Source organism: Cervus canadensis, chromosome 29 (assembly GCF_019320065.1).
Source record: "Cervus canadensis isolate Bull #8, Minnesota chromosome 29, ASM1932006v1, whole genome shotgun sequence".
Classification (NCBI taxonomy): domain Eukaryota; kingdom Metazoa; phylum Chordata; class Mammalia; order Artiodactyla; family Cervidae; genus Cervus; species Cervus canadensis.
Window position 1 is genome coordinate 41,924,147 of NC_057414.1, and position 19,221 is coordinate 41,943,367.

General features: G+C 52.6%; 2 protein-coding genes across 4 annotated transcripts in view; both read left to right on the forward strand.

Moving 5' to 3' along the window:
- Nucleotides 1–94: 94 nt before the first annotated feature.
- Nucleotides 95–9,926, forward strand: PELI3 (pellino E3 ubiquitin protein ligase family member 3). Of its 2 annotated transcripts, none has more exons than XM_043451871.1 (7): nucleotides 95–309; nucleotides 1,441–1,593; nucleotides 4,572–4,701; nucleotides 5,534–5,635; nucleotides 6,608–6,802; nucleotides 7,120–7,308; nucleotides 8,944–9,926. In XM_043451871.1, exons 2-7 carry the CDS (start codon nucleotides 1,442–1,444, stop codon nucleotides 9,484–9,486), a joined length of 1,311 nt encoding a protein of 436 aa, XP_043307806.1. In that variant the 5' UTR covers nucleotides 95–309; nucleotide 1,441; the 3' UTR covers nucleotides 9,487–9,926. The 2 variants fall into 2 exon arrangements, with proteins under 2 accessions (XP_043307806.1, XP_043307805.1); XM_043451870.1 differs by having other exon boundaries at nucleotides 105–309; nucleotides 8,917–9,926.
- A 3,509-nt stretch (nucleotides 9,927–13,435) lies between these two features.
- Nucleotides 13,436–19,221, forward strand: part of DPP3 (dipeptidyl peptidase 3) — a 30,830-nt gene continuing 25,044 nt past the window's right edge. The window contains exons 1-2 of one of the 2 annotated variants that reach the window (XM_043451869.1): nucleotides 13,436–13,590; nucleotides 14,981–15,255. In XM_043451869.1, the coding sequence (XP_043307804.1) occupies nucleotides 13,539–13,590; nucleotides 14,981–15,255 (327 nt within the window). In that variant the 5' untranslated portion in view covers nucleotides 13,436–13,538. Of the gene's footprint in view, nucleotides 13,591–14,977; nucleotides 15,256–19,221 lie in introns of both variants that reach the window. The other variant, XM_043451868.1, reaches the window with a different exon arrangement.

Genomic DNA, 19,221 nt, shown 5'->3' on the forward strand with positions numbered 1-19,221 from the left:
GGGCCCTGGCGGAGGGGCTCGATAAGGGGCGTGGTCTCTTGAGAAAGGGCGGGGCTCCGCCGACTGGGGCAGAGCTTAGCCGCAAGAGGCGGAGCCTCGAGGGGCGGGGCTTCCATGGGGCGGGGCATAGGGACAGGGGGCGGAGCGTGACTGTTTGCGCTCGTACCCCTCCCCCGGCCCCGGGTGTCCCCGTGACAAGGCAGCGCGGAGCTGCCGCCGGCCGGGCCCATCCCGCCGCAACGGCCCCTGGGCCGAGCAGGGGCGAGGCGCAGAGGGAGCAGCGCCAAGCGGGAGCCAGAGCGCGGCCAGGTGAGCCCGCCGAGGCGGAGGGGGCGGGGGCTTCGCCGGGCGGGCCCCAACAGACGCTGGGGGCGTGTTTGAGTGTCAGGGTGGCTGGGGGGCGGGGGGGTACTCGGTCCGAGGGCGGGCGCCTGTGGCTGTTTGCGCGATCGCGCCTGCTGTCGCGGGTCTAGGGTGGGCTCTGCGCCCGTCCGGGCACCGCTCGCAGGGCTCGGGTTGTGCGGGACTGTGTGCGTGCGCGCGCGTGTTTGTGTGGAGGGGCCGCCGGCTGTGTCTGCGTATGTCGCTGGGCTGTCATTGTGCCTGCCCCGGCGCAGTCCCTCCTGCGCGGGGATGTTTTCCAAACAGGCTTCCTGCGGAGACGGGCTCTGCTGCAGCCCAAGCGGGAGGGGGGAGCGCCGCCCCCACAGGCCTCCAGAGACCTGAGCGGCCCGGGGACTGCAGACTGACACCTGAGGGAGGGAGAGGGGCGCACCCGGGAGGTGTCCAGAGCCCTGTCCGCAGGGTGAGGACAAGATGGGGAGACTGAGGCAGGTGAATGGAGAGGTAGCGGGGCCCAGACCGGCGGAGGTGGGGAGGAGGGTGGGTAGAAAGGTGGCGAAAAGGACAGCAGCGCGGACAGAGAGTCATTGAGAAAACAGACAGACAGATAGAGGCCTAGACTAGCAAAGGGGCAGAAAGATTAAGACAGATAGGTAGATTCCAAAAACCTGACAGAAGGGTTCCTCAGAAGTCCTGGGGCTGAGAGCCAAACCCAGGAACTGAATGTAAGATGAGCAGCAGGGGCCCCCAACTCCTGGGGTGCTTTTCTTCCCAGCACACCCCAGACAGAGGTCCTGCCAAAAAGAAGCTTCTGGCCACCCCAAGTTGAGCCATCCCTCTGGCTCTGCCAAATATTCTGACCCTCTGATTGGGCAGCTCCTCCCTCTTGGTTCCACCCCATTCATCTCCCTTCCCTGGTATCCCAGCAACGCTGACAGTTTAGGGGAGGCAGAGGTGAAGTGGTTGCCATAGCAACAGAGTGGGTGAAAGGTCACTCTGGTCTTAGCCTAGGTGGCCTGCAGCAGGCTGAAGCTGGCATTGAGGGGGGTTGGGGTGGGAGGCTGCAAAGCTCTTTTTCTCTTCTTCCCCTCTGCCCAGAATGGTGCTGGAAGGAAACCCTGAAGTGGGGTCTCCCCGAACCTCAGATCTCCAGCACCCGGGGAACCAGGGCTCTTGTGTGCTGTCTTCTCCTGGTGAAGATGCACAGCCAGGGGAGGAGCCCATCAAGTATGGCGAACTCATCGTTCTGGGGTGAGCCTCCCTGGTCCGAGGGGTCGGGGCACCAGGCACCCCACAGGACAGCCAGACCAAGGGTCCCACCTCTCCCCATTTACAGCCTCTTGCTGTTCGTCCCTCCTCACCTTCCCAGCTGGGAAACAAATTTGACCAAGCCCACTTCAATTCACAATTGTTATTTTATCTTCCTATTTTTCATAAATTACGGAGAGAACCCTGCCCACCTAAGTTTCTGCACGGAAGAAAGTAGCGCCAGCTGCCTTTCATAAAGCACCTCATGTGTGTAGTCTGGGATGAACTCTGGTTCGCCAGCAAAAGTGCTTGGTTCAAATCCTGCCTCCGTGAGTTGCTTAACTTCCCTGTGCCTCCGTTTCCCCACTTACCAGTAGAGACGATGATAATAATAATACCTCAGAGGGTTGTTGGAAGGAACGACTGAGGTGATTTCTGTAAAGCACGTAGCACAGTGCCTGGCCCGCACCAAGTGTTCTGGGAGGCAGGCCTGTGCCAAGCCCTTTCATGGACATTATTTCATTTCAATCTTCACAAAGATGCTGTGAGGAAGGAGGTGAGGAAACCAAGGCTCAGAGAGGGGAAGTGGCTGGCCCAAGGGCACACAGCTCTTAAGTGGCAGGGCTGGGGTTTGGACCCAGGTCTTTCTTACTCTAGGTTTAGTGCACTTTCACTCAGCGACAGCTGACCCTCGTGCTACAGATGAGGAAACTGAGGCCAGGAGAGAGGAAGCAACGTGAGCTGGTGGCTGAGTAGACCTCATCCGTTCCTGGCCTTCACCTGACCAGGATGCTTGCCCCATGCACAGATCCCTCTCCTTCCTCCCTTCTGCACCTCCTTTTGGCCTCTCTCTCTCCCCTGAAGAGAGTATCTGATAAACTGTGTTATCACTGTGATGACTATTTAGAAATAATAATGGCTACTGTTTGTTGACATGTACATACCATGTGCTTTTATTTTTATTTTTTAGTAATAATAATCATAGATAACATTTATCAAGGGCTTGTTAAATATATGCCAAACTCTGTGCTAAGCATCTTAAAATGCTTTATCTCATTTAGCTCTCATAATGAACCTGTGAGGTAGATCCTGAAAAAATTAGCCCCATTTTACAGAGGTTATAGGGCTTCCCAGGTGGCACTAGTGGTAAAGAACCCGCCTGCCAATGCAGGAGATGTAAGAGACGCGGATTCGATCCCTGGGTTGGGAAGATCCCCTGGAGGAGGGCATGGCAACCCACTCCAGTACTCTTGCCTGGAGAATCCCAGGGACAGAATCACCTGGCGGGCTACAGTCCACAGGGTCACAGAGTCAAACATTACTGAAGTGACTTAGCATGCAGGGGTTATATGATAAGCAGAAGAGCCAGGATTTAAGTCAGGTTCATATGAACCCTCAGCCTGTGTCCTGAACTGCCCTTCCCCCCATATGTGGGAAGAGCTTACAAGGGCAAAAGTGATGCCCCTCTCAGGGGTGTTTGCATTAGAAAAGCAACCACTTGGGAATTCCCTGGTGGTCCAGTGGTTAGGACTCCACGATTTCACTGCCAAGGGCCCAGGGTTTGATCCCTGGTTGGAGAACTAAGATCATACAAGTCACGTGGCACTGCCCGCTTCCCCCACTGCCCCCTGCAAAAAAAAAAAAAAAGAAAGCAACTGCTTCATGTCCCAAAGGAAGAGCTAGAATCACAGCTGGGAATGAGGCCACTGATGAGGGAGAGCTCAGACCTAAGGCGACAGGCTCTCTTGAGTGCCATCTGTTCTCCACAGAGCAGTGAAGCCCCACATCGGCTGGACATCAGAGCCACCCGGAGAGCACATTGAAAATTACCCACTGACAAGCTCATCCCAAACCTACAGAATCAGAATCTCCCTCTGTGGGTCCAGAGAAGATTCTGATTCAAGTGGTCCTTGGCTGTTTTGGCAGCTATTCATCCTTTTCACTTCCTGCTGCCAAACCTGCCGTGGCTCCCCAGTGCTTACGGAATAAAGTTCAAAATGCTCTCCCTGGTGTTCAGGGCCCTCCCACCAAGGTCATTTTCCCCGACTGCAGTCTCCCACCCAAGTCATCACTTTCTTATCTCCCCAAACTCTACTCGCCACAGGGCCTTTGCTCAGGGTAAGCCCTCCTTACCGAGAATCTTCTGCAAAAGAGCCTGGAGTCAGACAGATGTGAGGTCAAATCTAGACTTTTCCCACTTCCTAGCCTGGGACCTCAGGCAAGTCATTTTACCTCCCTGAGCCTCAATTTGCCTCATTCATAAAATGAGAAGAAAGATAGAAAGATACTTGCCTGGCAGGACATTACACAGATTCCATTAGGTAATTAATAATGTGAAACACCAGGAACACAGGAGGCTGCAGTTCATGGCAGCGATCAAGGTTATGACTCACCCCATCTTTGCCTTCTACAATCTGGACAAGGCTGGAAAGGAAGAAATTTGATGTGTATGGATATGTAGAGATGGTGGCTTTGTGGGTCTTTTTTTTACTTCCTTTCTGGTTTCCGGTAGTAGTTGTGATCTAATAAATGACAGTTTGCTAAAGGTGACTCCTTTCTAGTTCTTCAAGGCCCAGTAAAGGTGTCTCCTCTCTTAGAAACCTGCTCCTGGAGTCAGAATTCCTTTCTCCTGTCTCTAGGCCTGGGACACACTTGGCTTGTGCCTGGGTCAGGGCAGGTGACATCCAGGTTCCTCAAACAACTTAGGGCCTAGTGCCTGACCAGGCATGGTTCAGGAGTCCAGAAAACACTGGTTAATTGAATAACAACCCTTTTAAAGATCTTCTGACCACCACCCCGCTGCCACCTCACTCCAAGGCACCAATTTGATGGAGTAGGGTCTTCTAGCTGGTGGTACTAGGGCTTTTTAGGGCTTGTTCTAGGATCTGCCCAGAAGTTGGTGGTTCCTCCTAGTCTCTCGGGGGCTCACCCTCAGTCTCTCTCTCCTTGCAACCTTTTCTTCTTAACCCCCTCATCCACAGCTACAATGGGTGTCTGGCAAATGGGGACAAGGGCCGCCGCCGAAGCCGCCTGGCCCTGAGTCGCCGGCCACATGCCAACGGAGTGAAGCCAGATGTCATTCACCACATCTCAACGCCACTCGTCTCCAAGGCAAGCAGCTCATCCTAGCAGACCTGGGGGCCAGTCTTCCCAGTCCTACCTGCCCACGGCCCCGCCAGAGCAGGGGAGCCCACGTGTCTTCACTCACGACCCTGGGAAACCAGAGGATGGGGCTGGTGGGAGACTCCTCGCAGTGTGTCGAAGCTTGCAAAGTATTTCCTGGACCACTAGATCCCATCCCTTGGGGGGAAGTGGTCAACATCATTTTAGAGGAGGCCAAGGCTCTGGGAGGGGACGTGACAATCACACAGCAATGACAAAGGCAAAGCCTTTGGCTTCGGAGGGTTGGGGTTGTAGTTTGGGCTCCGCCACTTCCAGTCATTTGACATCTGACCAGTTTCTTCTCCTCTCTAAGCTGTGGTTTCCCTCAACTGTAAAATGGGAATGATAACCATGCCTCCTTTGGGAAGCTGTAGGGATCAAATAGGGGTCTCCAATGGCTCAGTGGTAAAAACTCCGCCAGCAATGCAGGAGGCACATAAGAGGCAGGTTCCATCCCTGGGTGGAGAAGATCCCCTGGAGAAGGAAATGGCAACCTACTCTAGTATTCTTGCCTGGGAAATCCCATGGACAGAGGAGCCTGGTGGTCTACGGTTCATGGGGTCGCAAAGAGTCTAACATGACTGAGCGATGACCATGCACATGGGGATCAAATAAGATAACCCGTGTAAAGGGCCGGCTGCACAGTTCGCCCTCTGTAAGCGGTGGAACCGCCCCTTCCCTGGGAGTGGCAGCTGGGTGTCAGGCTCCAGCTTCTGTCTCAGAAGCTCACGCTTCTCCTGGCTACATCCTCAGTGAAACGACTTCTCCTTTCTGTCCCCAGGCACTGAGCAACCGGGGCCAGCACAGCATCTCCTACACACTGTCCCGGAGCCACTCGGTCATAGTCGAGTACACCCATGACAGCGACACAGATATGTTCCAGGTAGGCTCAGGTGCCTCCACCAGCCTCCCGGCCACTGGGTCCCCAGGCCTGGATGCTCGGCTCCGCAGGTGTCCCAGGGGGAGGCTGGCAGACCAAAGGCCAGGGGGCAGGCGCTTTGGGGTCCTCAGTGCAGCGGACCACTCTTCAGACGAGGAAGCAGGATACCGGAGGGAGGGCTGTTGACTTCCCACTCACACAGCCAGTCAGTGGCTGGATCCAGATTCATACCCAAGCCTGGACTCCTAGGCTGTGGGAGACATACAGTTTAGGGGTTCAGAGTGTGGTGTGAGAGTCCTACTGCTTGGCCTCTGCTCCCAGCTCTGTCAGTTAGGAGCTGGGTGACTTTGGGCAAGAGTCCCTTAACCTCTCTGGACCTTGGTTTCCTCATCTGTAAGGTGGGGCTCATTACAGTCCCATCACATGGCATCCTTGGGAAAGTTAACTGAGATCTGCACACGAAATGCATAACATGATATATAATAAATATTTACTCCAAATTCACTATTTTCTACTACTATTTGAGCCTTCCCAGACTATGGGTGTCAGTTACCCTTTCACTGTTCTATCTGTAAATCAACTAGTTTTGTTTTTTTTTTAATTATTTATTTGGATGTGCCAGGTCTCAGTTGCAGCATGAGGGATCAAATTCCCTGACCAGGGGTCAAACCCAGGCCTCTTGCACTGGGGAGCGTGGAGGACTGGACCACTTAGCCACTGGACCACCAGGGAAGTCCTGCAGATCAGCTAGTTTTTAACTGAGTGGGGTGGTTCCCAGAACTGCGGGGGAGACAGAGAAAGAGAAACCCAAACACCGGTGATTGGATATGGACCCTGGAGAACTGGGATGGCATTCTCTCCCTGTCGTTGGGTCACCCTGCCCACAGAACAGCTTCCGGGAGCCCTGGGGTAGGAAGCCCTTGGCACTGACCTTCGCACACAGCATTCCTGTGCTTGCCCTCCTCTCCCTCACAGATTGGCCGCTCCACGGAGAACATGATTGACTTCGTGGTGACAGACACGTCCCCTGGGGGAGGGGCTGCTGAGGGCCCCTCTGCCCAGAGCACCATCTCCCGCTACGCCTGCCGCATCCTCTGTGACCGCCGGCCACCCTATACTGCCCGCATCTATGCCGCTGGCTTCGATGCCTCCAGCAACATCTTCCTTGGAGTGAGTGAGACCCCCTAGGCAGGAACAGTGCTACATCTGAGAGTGAGCCGAGGGGTAGGCTGGGGAGGGGCAGCCTCCAGGGGTGATGGACCAGCCTGCAGTAATCATAACCACCACCTATGCGGGGATTAGCACCCCCACTTAACAGATGAGCAAAGTGAGGCTCAGAGAGGTCAGGTGATGCCCAAGGTCATACAGTGCCAATTCCAGCCCTCTCTGGGCCACCTCTGGGCTCCAGGGTAGAGGGGCAGCACTCCCAGCTCGAGGCCTGCTGGGGGCCACTCAGGGATGTGATCTGATCCCACGTGTGGTCCCAGGAGCGGGCAGCCAAATGGCGGACCCCCGACGGGCTGATGGACGGCTTAACCACCAACGGGGTCCTGGTGATGCACCCAGCAGGCGGCTTCTCTGAGGACTCGGCCCCGGGTGTCTGGCGGGAGATCTCGGTCTGTGGGAATGTGTATACTCTGAGGGACAGCCGCTCGGCACAGCAGCGGGGGAAGCTGGTAGGTGGCCTGTCCACCCTCCTCCCCATCCCCTCGTCCTTCCCGGGGCCCTCCCGATCTGCCCTGCCCCCTGCCCAAGCCAGGAGGTGATCTCCAGTCCTGCTGCACAGGGGAGCCCCAACAGGCTCCGTATGGGGGCATGTGCCATTGCGCTACAGCGGGGACCAGACCAGCATCTCCAGGTGTAGCCCACATACTGCCAGAGACCCACAGGGTTATGTGAAGCAGCATGGACAGGCACCTGTACAGCTCCACGTGCTTCTGAGGATGTCAGCAGCTGAAAAACTCACACCCTCTTATGAGGGTGACACTTGGCCCATGTGTGAGCAGTTTATAGCCTGAAGTGTTGGTGGTTTTTAACGTGTCTGTCACGTTCAGGCAAGTTTAGCTTTATTCTTTCCCAGCAGGAAAGGGCCTCGGAGTAGTGCTAACATAGGTGATGGGGAACCTAATGTTGGGAGCTGGGAGAGTCCTAGAGAGAGATGGGGCTTGCCCAATGTCATATGGCCAAGATCCTCAAAGAGGCCATGTAGAGGTTTTCCTAGCTGTGAGTACATGGGGCAAGGAGATGCCGAGCCTCAAAGAAAGGCATGGCTTATCTTCCCAGGGCATCAGTTCCACTGGGAGATCTGGGGAAACATTATTTTGTAAAATTAGGCTTGTGAACCTCTCACTGGTACCCGCTACTGAGCACCTCCTATGTCCCAGGCACTATTCCAAGTTTTCACACTGATTCATGAGAACCACTTGCTACACAGGGAAGTAAAACCCACCTTGAGGACAAGGAAATTAAGACACGGAGAGGATAAGTTACTTGACCAGAGACACAGAGTCAGTAAACACTGAGGCCAGAATTCATGCCCAGACTACCTAAGCGCTAGAGTCCTTGCTTTTAACCTCAGCCCTTACGCTTTGGGTTAAGTCCCTGGTGTTTTGGACACAGGAAATTCTGGTCTCTGCCATCAGGGAAGATGAGCTTGAGAAAATGTTTTAGAAAACTTCTATTTTGGTCCAGGCCTTGTTTTGGGCCAGTATGTGGCATGTGGGATCTTAGTTCCCCAATCAGGGCTCGAACATCCTTCAGGGGAGGCACAGAGTCTTAACCACTGGACCACCAGGGAAGCCCCACTCCAGAGTCCAGGCTTTCTGATTTGACAGATGAAGTGACCGAGGAGCAGGTTCCACTGAGAGTAAGGCATGGCGCCTGCCTGGGATTATTTTTTTTTTTGGCCTTGCTGCCTGGCTTGCAAGATAAGATCTACTCTTAGAAGACTTAGAAGAATCAGAGATTGAACCTAGGCCCGCAGCAGTGGAAGCGCAGAGCCCTAACCACTGAAATCCCTGCTAGTTTTTTGAGTTTTGGTTTTGGGGGGATGGTGCTTACCCAGGACCACTTTTCCTGCTGGCCCATGGGGCTTCTCAGTCTCCTCTGGTCCTCTGCCCCAGCCCACCCCCTCCTCTGCCCCAGCCGGCCCCACGGGCATCCAGGGTGCTCCCTCCAGGGAGGTTCAGGGGGACGGATGGGTGGCTTGACTGGGGTGATGGCGACCGGATGGCTGGGGGTTCAGGAGCCCCTTGGGCACGAAGGCCCCTCTGCTGCCCCTGCAGGTGGAAAACGAGTCCAACGTGTTGCAGGACGGCTCCCTCATCGACCTGTGCGGGGCCACGCTGCTGTGGCGCACGCCGGCGGGGCTGCTGCGGGCGCCCACGCTGAAGCAGCTGGAGGCCCAGCGGCAGGAGGCGAACGCAGCCCGGCCCCAGTGTCCCGTGGGCCTCAGCACCCTGGCCTTCCCCAGCCCGGCCCGCGGCCGCACGGCACCCGACAAGCAGCAGCCCTGGGTGTACGTCCGCTGCGGCCACGTCCACGGCTACCACGGCTGGGGCTGCCGGCGAGAGCGGGGCCCCCAGGAGCGCGAGTGTCCCCTCTGCCGCCTCGTGGGGCCCTACGTGCCCCTGTGGCTCGGCCAGGAGGCCGGCCTCTGCCTGGACCCCGGGCCGCCCAGCCACGCCTTTGCACCCTGCGGCCACGTCTGCTCTGAGAAGACTGCCCGCTACTGGGCTCAGACGCCACTGCCCCATGGCACCCACGCGTTCCACGCCGCCTGCCCCTTTTGTGGGGCCTGGCTCACCGGCGAGCATGGCTGTGTCCGCCTCATTTTCCAGGGGCCACTGGACTAGGCCCCTCGGGGCCCCTTGCTGCTGCGCCTGCCTGCCCGCCTGGGTCCCCCACCTCCAGGGAGCTCTGCATGTGAGACTCTACCTGCTGGCTCATCGCAAGGCCAGATGGACGCGTTGGGTGGGCGGTGCCCTTTCCCTCCTAACTTGGGCTCCAGAGGGGGTCCCTGGACCCTCACCCCGGACAGAATGATGGGGCTCTCAGCATCAGCTCTGTCCTGGGCTGATGGAGGGAGGCCCAGCCCTATTGCCCCAGCCCTTCTAGGGGCATCCCACATCATGCCGCCTACACTGTGCCCCTGGGGGAATGAAGGGGCCATGGGTCCCTGACCCCCAGCTTAGGCTGGCTGTGCCCTGAGCCTGCCAACTCAGATCCAGATAATCACCCCGACGCTGCTGCCCTGGGTTCCTCTATAAACCTGCTGCTCAGCTGCCCTCACGAATCCGCGTGTCCCGCGTGCGTGCAGTGCCTCCAGCCCCCGAGTGAGTGCCGGGTGGGCGGCAGGCTGGGACCGACATCTGCGGATACCCACTGGGGGCTGGCCTCCTTGCCAAGTGTTATCTGGGGACACAGACCTGGTTCCCTGCCTGATAGAGTTCCCAGTAACTGAACGACAGACCAATTACTGGATGATAGCATGGCTTCCTGTGTGCTAGGATCAAAGAGCTATCAGGAGTTGTGAAGCTGGTCTCACGGGTGGCTAGAAAAGTGAGAAGTGAGAGAGGCTTCACTGCAGGGGCTTAAGGGCTCTGCCTCAGTGGCCTGCTGGGAATCCCTACAGGAAAGGGGGTGCTCTAGGCAGAAAGGGGGCTGAGGACAGGCTCAGGTATAAGTATGCAGGGAACTGGGTGAGGGGTTCACAGTGACTGAAGCATGGGCTGCAGGGGGCAGAAAGGAGGCTGGAAAAGAGGTTGGGGCCGTGCTGACAAGGAAGATGCTGGGTGGAGGTCTGGATCCTCATTTCTGGACAGTCAGGGGTCGTGGAGAGGGAGAGGACTCGCGGTCCAGAGCGTTGGCTGTCACACAAGGGCTACCATCAACTGAATGCCCACCACGTGCCCTGCACTGTGCTAATGGTGATAATAACTACGTTCACTGAGCACTCCCCAGCCACCAGGCTCTGCTTCTCAGAGGTTTTATTTAATCCTCACAGTGACCTAGGGAAGAAGGTGTTACCATTTCTGTTTACAGGGAGATTAAAGAACATGGTCCAAGTCACACAGTTTAGAAAGTGGTCAAGTCAGATTCTAATCCACAGCTGCCTGCCTGGCCTCAGAGTCTGCCCTCTCCTCCGTGTCACTGGGCAGCTCTCCTTGGATGGGGTGGGAGGAGTTGGGAGGGCACCCCGGGTAAGGGGAACAGCGTGGGCCACGGCGTGGCAGGGAAAACACTTGATGACCAGTGAGCTGGGTATGGAGGAAGCAGAAACGAATGAGGGGTGGGAATGTTGGGCTGGCATCTGGTGGGCCTTTGTTGCCATGGAGACCAAATCTGAACTGGATCCCTATTCATCCGGGCTAAGTGTCACCTCCTCCTGAGAGCCCAGGCAAGCTCAGGGTGCTACTGGGGTTGCCCCAGACCTTTCCTGGGACAAGCAAACTGGAAAGATTAGGTAGATGGAGGTTCTGGGAATATAAAATTCTGAAAAAGAGGCTCTGAGTACCAACTCGACCTGGACATCATCCCTAATAGAAGGCAGAGCCTTAGGGATTCCAAAAGGAGGGCCCTGCCCCCTTCCACACAGTTGGTTGGAGCCACAGATGCCAGACCTGGGGCTGTTGAGAGGACAGAGGGCGCTTGCTGGTGGTGAGAGGAGGGTGCGATCAGATTCTTGCTTCACACCGCCAGAGTGGGGGAGCCCCCAATAAGGATGCTGGGGTGGACATCAGAGCATTGCAACTCCTACACACACACACACACACACACACACACAGAGCAGTAGGAATCCAGCTCTTCCCAGCTCTCTGTTCTCACTCTTGGGAACCAGACAGGGGAACACCTGCATGCCCTTTCTATCAGGGAATCTCAGACTCTAGCAGAGACAAGCAAAAGGCACAGGTGCCATAAGACGGAGAACTCAGTGTCGGTGGAGGGCGTCCGACAGCTCTGCCCTTTTCCAACTCTTGGAGTCTCAGTCTCTTTAACTGCTAAATGGAATAACTGTACCTCCATTACCAGGCGGTTGTGAATGTATGAAGGGCACCTGTAACATAGGATGTACTTAATACTACTTCCTCATCTACCTCTTCTTTACTCACATGGGAAAGAGCCAAGGCTAGGGGTGGCTATGACTTCAGTGAGTGCACTGTTGCATGTAATTCTGTGTGTGTGTGCATGTGTGCACACACATGTGTTGGAGCAGGTGGAGGGGACAATGTGGCGGAAGGCTAGACTCTGGTTCAGGGACACCAGAGGACTTCCTGGGTGGCCTTAGGGAAGTCAGTGACTCCATCAGCCTCTGTTTCCCGATATGTACCCTAGAAAAAATTATATCCTATCTCAGGTTTTTTTGCAGGAATTAAATGAGATCCTCCATGTCAAGATGCTAGCATAGAGCTTTGGAAGTGCTCTTATTAGCTGTCTTGATGAAAATGCAGCTTGGCTGGGGGTTTCCCAGGAGTACTGGGATCTTTCCTTGGCCTGAGCTGCCCACTGGTGGCGACGGATGGCACTTCATCCTTTATCCGTTTGCATGTCAACCTCTCCCGAGTCAGGGAGGACTTTACACCCGTTTTAAAGATAATAAGTATTGAGGCACAGGGAAGAAGAGGGGCGATTTTCTAGGGACATAGACCAATTTATTGAGTTCCTCCCTGTCCTGATAATCACCATCAGTGCCAACAGTTAGCACTGTTGTGCCAAACAGGGCCTTGGGCACCTTTTGTGAGTGAGAAACTGGAGCCAGAGGGGGACAGCAGCTGCTCTGGGCCTAGACACAGGTGTGGCAAAAACTGGCAAGGAGGGTGTGTGGATTTCAGGGTAGACCCTCTCCTCCACACTTCTCTGCATAGCACCAGGGGGCATGAACACTGTCAACACTTCCCTCAAGCTTACATCCCTTCAGTAAAGACCAGGATTTTTAGCCCGGTTTTCTGACTGAGGAAGTCAAGACTCAGAGAGGTAAAGAGACTCATCCAAGGACACACAGCTACCAGGCAGCGCAGGCCCGCCTCATCCTTAGATGGCCTGGCTCTGCTCCATTTCTGATTTGGGACCCTCAAAATGTTCCCCACTTAGCCCAGGCAGGGCACTAGGCACTTCCACATGCCATTCCCCCACCCAGCCCATCCTCCTGTGAGTTTCAACAGACATGCAGGTTCGGCTCTGCCCTGGGCAGCCTTTTGGAGTCGCGGCCAGCCTTCTCATCCATCCGGTACCTGGCAAGCACCCTGAAACTACCAGGCCCCTCGCCCCTTGTTCAGAAGAAACAGACGCGAAGATATTTAACTGCTGCCCCGGCCAGGCCCGTGGCGAACTGGAAAGGTACAGGGCAGCCCTGGGGGTGTTTCTCTACGCCCACCCCTCCCCCACCCCGACCCGCACGGCGGGACCGTCTCAGCCCCGGCTGGAGCCCGCTAGGCTGCAGGCTCGACTTCTAAACGGAGGGCTTTGCAGTCTCGTCACTACCCGTGGTCCTAGAGACCACGGAGGAACGATGCGGGCTCCTATACCCAAAACTGAAGTCGGGGGACTCAGAAAAACTACAAAGGAGAGCGGGAGTCAGGACTGTGCGGGGGTTATCGCCGGTGCTCCGTTCGTAACAGCCACGCTGCCCTGCCTGTATTCGGGGTATCTTGTCTGCGCCGTCTGTTCGGACTAGGCCTGGGCCAGGCTGAACACGGAAGTTTCTAATCCCCGCGCGTGTACCGCCTGCGGACAAAAGGCCAAGGCCGCAGGGGCCATTCCGCTAGCCACCCCCGTAGCGCCTGGGGGCGGGGAGCCAGCGTGCGGGCGGAGCCCGGCTCAGAGCCCCTATTGGCTATAGGCGATGCCCGTCCGGGCCCCGAGGCTCGGCAATTGGCTGGTGGAGGCGGAGTTGGCGGAGCCCCAATGAATGGAGGAGCCGGAAGCAGGAAGTGAGTGTGCGATCGGAGCAGCTGCTGCAGGTGAGGCGCGGCGACCGGGTTTTGGGGTCACCATGTGTCATCTTCGGGGGGCAGGGAGCGTCTAGGCCGAGCTCAAGATCATTCCTTTCCTGTCCCCCCTTCCAAATTCATCGCGGCCCCGAGGCCAAGGATCGCTCCGGACAGCAAAGGGTTAACGTCCCTTTTGGAACCCAGGGGCTTGTGCCATTTGGGAGCAGCTCCGGAAGTGGCGGGGGAGGTGGGACACTCTTTTAGAGTAAGAGAGGGCGTTGTGAATACTCTGGGTTGGGAGACACCCAGGTCCTAACCAAGCAGCAAGACTCGATAAGCTGCTTGGCGTCTCTAAGCCTCAGTCTCCCTATCTGTAAAATGAGTTTTGTCTCCGCTCTGAGCTTCTTCATTTAGGGAAGGTCCCTTGGCTGAGCACAGGGAGAGGGCAGGGGGATGAGAGTGGGACAGATCCTGCCAGCAGTGGGAACTGAAGAGTACAAGGAAATTCTGCTGTAGGTACCTTCTGTCGATCAGGGTGACCTTGTGACCTCATCTGATTTGCATAGCCACCCAGTGAGGTTGGAGTTATTATCAGGGGCTGTCTTCTAGAGGTAGAAAAGTAAAACTGACTTGACATTTGGGTCTGGGGCTGAGCCAGTCTTGGAACCTGGGTCTTCTAGCTGGGACTCTGTCCTTGTGAACACAGTGGTGGGCAGAATTGAAGAACGTGCAGGATAATTCTGAAGGGGAGGCTAGGAGATCAGAGAGAGAAGAGGGGTGACCACAGAGAGAGGCCTGGGAGCCCAGAGATGCAGAACCTCGCTTTTGACCCCTCCCTTGTGTTATTAGTCAAAGCACCCTGCCTCCCTGGCCCTGGTTTCCCCATCTGTAATACTGCTGCTGCTGCTAAGTCACTTCAGTCGTGTCCGACTCTGTGTGACCCCATAGATGGCAGCCCACCAGGCTCCCCCGTCCCTGGGATTCTCCAGGCAAGAATACTGGGGTGGGTTGCCGTGTCCTTCTCCAATGCATGAAAGTGAAAAGTGAAAGTGAAGTCGCTCAGTTGTGTCCAACTCTTAGTGACCCCATGGACTGCAGCCCACCAGGCTCCTCCATCCATGGGATTTTCCAGGCAAGAGTACTGGAGTGGGGTGTCATTGCCTTCTCCGATCTGTAATACTAGGTAGTTGGATTCAGTCTTTAAGTTTGGGAGGCCACAGGCCGAATATTGCCTGCCAGAATATTGTGTAATTTTCTGGGGTGAGTCACCTAACCATCTCTGAGTTTCACTTTCCATATCTGGTGCATGGGTGCAATGGTATTCCCTTCCTCATTCAGACCGTGAGCGTGCAGACTCAGATGTACATGCCGTTGGTGTGGGATAAATGATGCCTGTGATCACGGTGATGGTTCTCAGCAGGGCCCATGGCGGACACCCAGTACATTCTCCCCAATGACATCGGCGTGTCAAGCCTGGACTGCCGTGAGGCCTTCCGCCTGCTGTCGTCCACAGAGCGCCTCTATGCCCACTACCTGTCACGGGCCGCCTGGTACGGAGGCCTGGCAGTGCTGCTGCAGACCTCCCCTGAGGCCCCCTACATCTATGCCCTGCTCAGCCGTCTCTTCCGTGCCCAGGATCCCGACCAGCTGCGTCAGCACGCCCTGGCCGAGGGCCTTACTGAGGAGGAATATCAGGTTAGTTCTCTCAGGCCAGCCTGCATTCTGGGTGTGAGGGGCCAGGAAGCAGGGGTCCAATGGACTCTCTGTCTCTCTCTGGATTAGATCAAAGGTTTTAAACAAAGGGACATCCCCTCCTGGAGTCTGTCTTCTCATCTACAAAATATGCCTGAGGGTCGTCTGTACCTCTTAGGGTTGTGGCCCCCTGATGAGATAAATGATGGCTGTTGTGATGATCACGAGAGCTGTGGAGTAGAGGAAAACAGCTGTGGAAGCTCGGAGATGGTAAAGGCATGAGTCCAGTGTAGGAATCAGGAGGTCTGTGTTCTGAACCAGATCTTCCTCTACCATGTTGCGTGTCCCTGGGCAGAATGTTCTGCCTGTCATCTTGTTTTTATCTGATCTGTGGGTCTGTTGGCCAAGGAATACATGAATGCATTCTTTATGCTTTACAGCATTGCAGAAAGGCACAAAATAAAACATGAAGATCATTTTTTCTCAATGCCCAGCCCAGAGGTAACCACCGAAAGATGGTGGGGTGTATAGCCTTTTCAGTCCTCTGTCTACACTGCTTACCTGTACAAGTAGAAATGCACATGTGTTAGTTGCTTATTTTCTCTTTCACGTACGAATGAGATCACATTCTACAGATTCTTATGAGTTCTGCTTTTTTCCACTGAACACTATGTCTTGGAGAACTTCCATGGGGTACGTAGAAATCCGCCTCGTTTTCTTTTATTGACTGTGAAGCATTCCACAGCTTTGTACGCTATAATCAGTTTAATCCTTTGTATATTGATGGACATTTAGGTTGTTTGTGATTCTTACAAACAAGACAAATAAGCATCCTTAAGCATGTGTGTGACTAGGATCTATTTTTAGAAGCAGAATTGTTGGGTCAAAGGCTCTGTACATTGACAGTTGACTAGTGTTGTTAAATCATTTTCTGAAAAAGCTTCTCCAAGAATGTATGAGGACACAGTTTTTCTATATGTAAAATAAAGGGATTAGATTGCTTATCTCTGTGCTGAGGCCCAGGCTGTTTCTTCTACTTTTTTTTTTAACTTTGAGTAATCACATTCCATCTCTAGGCTTTGATTTCCTCATTAAAAGAGAGAAGAGCTGGAAAAGTTAATGGAAAAGTGCTACCCAAGTATTCACTATTTGCAGTGGGATTGTTTTATTTGGAAGTAGAAACCCACCTCAAATTGGCTTAAATGAAAAAAAAAAAAAAAAGAAAATTATGACTCCCAGTTTCTGGTCTGGCATGTTGGGAGCTTAGATGTTGCTCATCTCTTCTAACAAGTAAAAAGCTGAAGACATTGAAAAATCAACAACTCTTCTTAGATCCTTAAGAGAAGTGAGGTTCCAGAGCAAACTGCAGCCCCCAAAATTGGAGAAACAGACAGGCAGTTACAGAGAGTCACAACTTAGCAGAGCAAAAACTCATGAACAGAAACCTCCATGGAACCAGTGCTGGGGTAGGAAAATCTGAACTGTAATTGATGAATTGCTGAAGGCTCAGTGTGGACAATTCTGAGAGTTGAAAACTCCAGGGGGAACTGGACATAAGGGTGTCCCCACACTTTGGGGGATTTTACCTTCAGGAGCTTCTCCTGGTTCTCACAGTGAATTTCAGAGGAAAAAAAAATCCCTCTTGCTTCTGGCAGGGGGAGGTGAGAAGGAGCCATTTTAAAAATATGCTAGAGCATTCTGTTCTTCTTAACATGATCTGCCTTCAGGAGAAACTATTTAACCAGAACCAAACCTGTTATGGTTTTATTAGAGCCTAACTGATCTGGAAGAAGGAAAATACACAACTCCAGACAGCTCTGACCATCCGGTACCATCTAAAAGGAGTGGTGGAATATGGGGCTGAGAAGAACATGTCAAGTTCAAAGTCCAGCAGCAAAGGCCCACTAAAATCATGGGACTCTAGAACACTTCCCCTGCCACCATTCCTTACCATCCCACTACTAAAGGCCTATTTATGACAGTTCCTTTTACCCAGCACATCATGTCTGGCTATCAAGAAAAAAGTGGCAAAACATTCTTAAAGGCAGAAAACACAGCTTGAAGAGACAGAGCAAGTATCAGAACCAGACTCAGATACGGCGGGGATGTGTGACTCATCAGACCAGGAGTTAAAACAACTATGACTGATATTCTAAGGGCTCTAATGGATAAAGTAGACAGCATGTAAGAACAGGTGGGCAGTTTGGGATTAACTTATATACAGTACTATATATAAAGTAAGTAAATAACAAGGACATACTACATAGCACAGGAAACTATACTCAGTATCTTATAATGACCTATAATGGAAAAGAGTCTGAGAAAGAGTCTAAAAAAATGCTAGAGATAAAAAAATATTACCAGAAAGGAAGGGTACTTTTGATGGGCTTATTAGTAGACTTGACCCAGCAGAGGAAAGAATCTCTGAGCTTGAGAGTATCTCAATAGAAACCTCCAAAATTGAAAAGCAAAGTGAAAAAAGACTGAAGAAAACAGAATATCCAAGAACCACAGGACAACTATAAGGAATGTAACATGTATATAGTGGTAAAACCAGAAGGAGAAAGATGAAAACAAAAGAAATATCTGAAATAGAATATTTCTGAGAACTTCCCCAAAGTGATGTCAGATACCAAACCACAGATCCAGGAAGTTCAGAGAACACTGAATGGGATACTAAATGCAAAACAAAAAAAGAAAGAAACAAAACCTCCATATAGGCACATCACATTTAAACTACAGAAAATCAAAGAGAAAGAAAGAACCCAGATGGAAAAAAATATCTACAGAGGAACAAAGATAAGAATTACATCTACTCTTTCAGAAATCTTGGAAGCAAGAAGAGTAGATTGAAATAGTTATAGTGTCGAGATAAAAAGCCACGAATCTAGAATTGTAAGCCCTGTGAAATTACCCTTTAAAGTATAGTGGAAATAAAGACTTCCTCAGACAAACAAAAATTGAGGGAATGTGTTGCCAGTAGATCTGCTTTGCAGGAAATGTTAAAAGAAGTTCTCTAGAGAGAAGGGAAATGATATAGGTCAGAAACTCAGATGTACATTAAAAAAGAAAGGAAAAGCCGTGGTGATGGAATAAGTGAAGGTAAAATAAAAGTTTTTATTTTTCTTATTCTTAACTGATCTAAGAGATACATTTGTCCAAAATAATAATAGCAGCAATATATCCAACTATGTATGCTTATGTACAAGTGAAATGAATGATAGCAGGGATATGAGGGAGGGAAGGCAAGAATTAGGACTATTTTGTTATTATAAAGTACTCAAACTGCCCATGAAATGGACTTGGATTTGTTGTAAGTATATATTGCAAACTCAACCCACTAAAATGTCTATTGCAAAGTCAACCACTAAAAGAAGTAAAAAAAAGAAGTACAATTGATATCCTAAGAAAGGAGAGAAAGTGAAATTGTATATAAGGCTAAGTTACAACCACCAAGGTAGAAAAAGAATGGGAGACAGGTGCCAACATGCTGGGTTCTGGTGACACTCCGCTTTTGGACTGCAGATTGCTGCCTTCTCACTGTGTTTTCACATGGTGGATCATATGAGCTAGCTATCTGGGCTCTATTTTGTAAGGCATTAATCTCAGTGAGGAAGGCTATGCCCTCATTCATGATCTAATCTCCTCCTGAAGGCTCCCTCTCTTAATAGCCATCACCTTGGAGGTTAGGTTTCAGCATACTGATTTTGGAGGGACACAAACATTCAGATCATAGCAATCAATAAACCTCTAGCTACACTAAGAAAAAAGGTGAGAGGTCACAAACTACTAACATTGGGAATGAAAGAAGGAAAAAATAAAAAGAAATTAAAGAAGGGCTATCACTACAAATTCATGGGCAGTGAATATTCATGGGCAGTATCCTTCAGATGATAATCAAAGAATACTCTAAAAAAGTTCGTATGCACAAATTTGATAGCCTATATGAAATGGACCAGTTCCTTGAAA